The sequence below is a fragment of the Lynx canadensis genome, chromosome B4, assembly GCF_007474595.2.
Source record: "Lynx canadensis isolate LIC74 chromosome B4, mLynCan4.pri.v2, whole genome shotgun sequence".
Classification (NCBI taxonomy): Eukaryota; Metazoa; Chordata; class Mammalia; order Carnivora; family Felidae; genus Lynx; species Lynx canadensis.
In genome coordinates this window covers 130,962,941-130,967,351 of record NC_044309.1, presented here as the reverse complement: position 1 = coordinate 130,967,351, position 4,411 = coordinate 130,962,941, and the positions used below count along the sequence as shown (strand labels likewise).

Genomic DNA, 4,411 nt, shown 5'->3' with positions numbered 1-4,411 from the left:
CTGTCAGTGAGGGGCCTTCCCAGGGTGCCCGGCAGCCGGGAGGCATGCCAGGGGGACGAGGAGGCCGTTAAGATCTTAGGCCTCAGCCTGAAGCTAATATATATTATTGGCGTGTGGTGAGGCGGCGGGGGAGGGAGGGAACTGGGTAGTTCTGCAACCGTCAGGACTGATTTATTGGTTAATTAGGAGGTTTCCACAGTCACCGACTACCCTGCTGTGTGCATGGATGGGAGGGTGGGGGCCACAGGGCAGCCGGGACTGCTGGGAGGCCAGCTGGGACCGGAGTGGGGCTCCGTTTCTCACCTGATCTGGGAGCACCAAATGGCTGAAAGAAATAATGCAAGGGGCTTGGGTCAGGCCGTGGACCTGGGACTCGGTAGCTGGGACAAGCCCATCAGGACTTGCCGGCCCGAGTACCGAACAGAACTGCCCCAAAGAAGAGGACTGGGAACTCTCTGAGATTTCCAGACATCGAGTCAAACGTGGGAGCTGCTGGTTTAGGGAAGAGGGCCGATGCAGGACCAGGAGTCAGGAAGAACCAAGGATAAACCTTGGAAACCTTGGAAACTGAGAGCCGAGGCCCCCAAAGTGGAGAAGGCCGTTCCACTGAGCAGAAAAAGTTAAATAGCGGTGGGTTTGAATCCAACTTCTGCCAAACACTAGCTATGTGAGCTTGGACAAATCACTAAACCTTTTTCTTTCTTTCTTTCTTTCTTTCTTTCTTTCTTTCTTTCTCTTTTTTTTTTTTTTTTTGAAGATTTTATTTTTAAGTAATTGCTACACCCAGCATGGGGCTCCACCCCACAATCCCGAGATCAAGAGTCACACACTCCACCGACTCAGACAGACCCCCCCCCCCCAAATTACTGAACCTCTCTGATTCTTGGTTTCTACATCTGCAGAAAGGGAACTAATTATGTATCTACCTTGCAAAGCTGCTTCGATAATGAGATTGAAGAACGTGGCACCGCGTAAGATGCACAGAAAATGCTTCACGACTCTTTGCTAAATCAGCTGCTAGGGTTACATTACCCAGGCCACACAGCCTGGAAGGGAGAAGCGGCTTCGCAAAGGGTGGTTGAGGAAGCAGGGCCTAGAAGGTGCTGACCGGGTTGGAAGGGCGGGCAGAGGAACGGCCCTCCCGCCAGACCGGCTGTGGACAGAGTCTGGGGGCTGCCTGGCCAGGGGGCTGCGCTTCGCGGGGGTGACCCAATTTCACCGCCCAGGGGCATCCACGGGGGCTGGGGCCCCAGCTCGGCCAGTGCGTCTCAGAGGACCCCTGGCGTTGGCGCGTCCCCTCGTCGCCGTCGTGCCCTGGGGGGGAAGCGGAATGACGGAAAGACGGTCATCCGGCAGAGTGGAGGCGGACCGGGTTTATTCCGGTCCCGGGGCCGACGAAGCTCGCCCGGCCTCTCCGACGCGGGCGGGCTCCTCCCCGGGCCCCCCGCCCCGGCCGCCGCCCGCCGGCAGCCTCCCGCGAGGCCGGGCGTCCCCGGGGCAACCGGCAGGGCCCGCGGTGGCGGGGCGGACGCGGCGGTGCGCGCGGCGGGCGCCCGGGGGGCAGCGGGCGTGGCGGCAGCGGCGGCGGCGGCGGCGGCCGCAGGGCCACAGGCGGCGGAAGCGCGCGCGGAAGTGGCGCGAGGCGAGCGCGTAGACGAGCGGGTTGAGGCAGGAGTTGGCGTAGGCGAGGCAGTGCGAGGCCAGGCGGCAGGCGTAGGTGGCCGGGCTGAAGGCGAAGCGGCCGAACCAGAAGCAGAGGATGAGCGCGTGGTGCGGGCCCCAGCAGAGGGCGTAGAGCGCGGCCACCGCCAGCATGGTCCGCCCCGCGCGGCCCGTGGCTCTGCGCCGGGCCTCCGCCGCCGCCGCGCCCGCGGGGCCCACGGCCGCCCACAGGAAGCGCAGCGTGCGCGCGTAGGCCAGGCTCACCACGGCCACGGGCAGCAGGTAGCCGGCGGCGAAGGTGGCCACGTCGAGGGCGCGCCGGCGCGCGTCCTCCCAGGCGGGCACGCAGAGCTCCAGCGCGCCGTAGCGCACGGTGCCGTAGTAGCTGAGGTAGGGCGCCGAGAAGAGGGCCGCCAGCAGCCAGACGAGCCCCACGGCGGCGCGGGCGTTGCGCGGCGTGCGCAGGGCCCGCGAGCGCAGCGGGTGCCGCACGGCCAGGTACCTGCGGGCGGGCGCCGGGTCAGCGGGGCAGGCGGGAGGGCGGGCGGCCCACACCCGCGCCCAGGCCCCCGCGTGGACGCTGCGGCCGCACCTCTGGGCCGGCGGCCTGGCCTTCCGCGTCCGGACAGCCGGAGCGACGGCGCGACCAGCCTAGCAGGGTGGACTGCGGGGGTGAAGGGAACCCACACGCCAGGCGCTTAGAGCGGTGCCTGGCCCCTAGCCGGGTTGGCTTAGAGGCTCGGAGGGAAGGGGCTTGCCCCGGGGGGGGGAGGGTCGTCAGCTCGAGAGTGAGCCTGGGTTGCACCCCAAGTGTCGAACCGCGAAAGCAGGTGTGACCGCACCCTGGCGGGGTGTGCTCCTTCCTAAGAGATCTGTTCAGCCCACCCGAGCCGGGCCCCAGATGCAGCGCACCTGTCCACCGAGACCGCGGCCAGCGTGAAGCTGCTGGCGTACATGGTGAGGTAGATGAGCAGGTGCACCGTCTTACAAACGAGGGCCCCAAAGAGCCAGGCGTCCAGTGTGTAGATGGCCGCCTGGAAAGGCACGCAGCACAGGATGAAGCAGAGGTCGGCCACCGCTAGGTTGAGGATGAACAGGTCCGTAGTGCTGCCCGGCTCCTGCCAGGCACTGGGGCTGGGCTGCAACAGCACGGCCAGCACTAGCCCGTTGCCCACTGTGCCCAGCAGGAAGATGATGGCAAAGACCACAGGCACGGCCACGGCCCCCACACTCCCCGGGCCGTCCAGCGAGACGTTCTGCGCATCAGCCATCTTTCCCTCCGACGGGCACCTGGGGAGAAGAAGCTGGAGTGCTCAGGCAGGAGCCCCCAGCTCTGGTCACGTGACCCCGGGGGCTCGATCGATCGATCCCGGCCCCTAGCTTGGGCCTGGCCAGGTCTGGGGGGGGGGGGCGGGAAGTTCATGGGGGATGGGGATGGGAGCGGGGAGACAGAGCTAAGAGTGACCACTGAGACCCACGGGGCAAGCCTGGCAGTCACATAGGTGTCTGAGGTGGGTTTCTCCGTTTGCTCGGGGACACCCCCACGGCTCAGGGCACAAAGGTGATTACTAGGTGGGCGCCTCCAGGCAGAATGCGGTGAGGACACGGCGGATGGGGGAGGGGCCGCTCCAACCCAAGGTGCTTGTATATCTAACTACCTTATTTCCCCGTGGGGATTTGAAGCGCAGGGGGGACTCTTGGACGTGGGTCAAAGGCAACAAAGCATGGGTGGTATCCCTGAGTCATTGCAAAGTCCGCTTTGGTGAGAGCCCCACAGTGGCACAGCTGGGAAAACCGTATAGGTCACTGCCCCCTCTTTGCACAAGAGGAAATTGAGGCTCACTCGGAGAGGGGACACGGGAGGCTGAATAGCACCCTTGGCGTGGCAGATCGGGGCTGCTGCCACCGTGGTGCCCTGACTCCCAGGCTGGAGTGCTCCACCCACAGCCTGTAACAGGTGGTGCCTCTGACCGCGTGCAAGTACTCGCGCGTGCATTTATGCGAGCTGCGCCCGCTCTCACCCTTGCCCCACCCCGCGGTCCACATCGGCTACTACCTGTGGATCCCCCTGCGTGCCTGGGGCTTCCGGGATGGTGGGACAAATTAAGGGCGTGGGGCGGCGGGGGGGGGGGTGCTGGGGGAGCGGCAGGGAGGAGGGAAGAAAGGGAATACCTGCGCCCCCAGTCCCCAGCATGCAGCAAGCCCCCTGAAGGTCAGAATAGGCAACACCCACCTCAGTTCTGGGCACTGGGCCCTGCTTGATCCTGGGTGAACGGGTCAGGCTGAGGCTGCCTCTTGGCTCAGTGGCTGCCCCTTGGCGCCTCCCTGCAGGTGCAGGTCTGCCCCCCACTTCTCTCTTCTCCTTTAAGGCACCTCCTCTGCTGAGCCAGACTTGAGCACTCCCTCCGGAGTAGCCACTAGCCGCTGCCTGCCGCTGCCTCCTCCCCCTCCTCCTCCCGCTCCTCCTCCTCTGTCCCTGATTTCCCCCAGGTGGCATGCTCTTCTGCCCGGTTCTTTTCTGCCTCCCTGCGCTGCTTCTGCCTCTTTCTGCAGTGAGTAACCCATTGATTCTCTGAGAGTCGCTTTGGAGTTAACCCCTCCGTGTCCAGGGCCCAGCCCATTCATTGCTGGTACTCTCACCTCCTGCCTAAACGACTCCATCTTCCCTCCCTGCTCCAAGTAGAGCTCTAACCCAAGCTCAGAAAGGATTCCTCATCTTGAATGGAGTGTCCTAGGCTAGGGAACCAGA

General features: G+C 64.6%; 1 protein-coding gene across 1 annotated transcript; it reads right to left on the bottom strand.

The window, feature by feature from the left end:
- Positions 1–1,374: 1,374 nt before the first annotated feature.
- Positions 1,375–2,933, bottom strand: GALR3 (galanin receptor 3). The gene is made up of 2 exons (XM_032593805.1): positions 2,575–2,933; positions 1,375–2,164 (listed from the first exon to the last, which is right to left on the bottom strand). The coding sequence occupies exons 1-2, from the start codon at positions 2,931–2,933 to the stop codon at positions 1,375–1,377; spliced, it is 1,149 nt and encodes a 382-aa protein (XP_032449696.1).
- Positions 2,934–4,411: the final 1,478 nt, after the last annotated feature.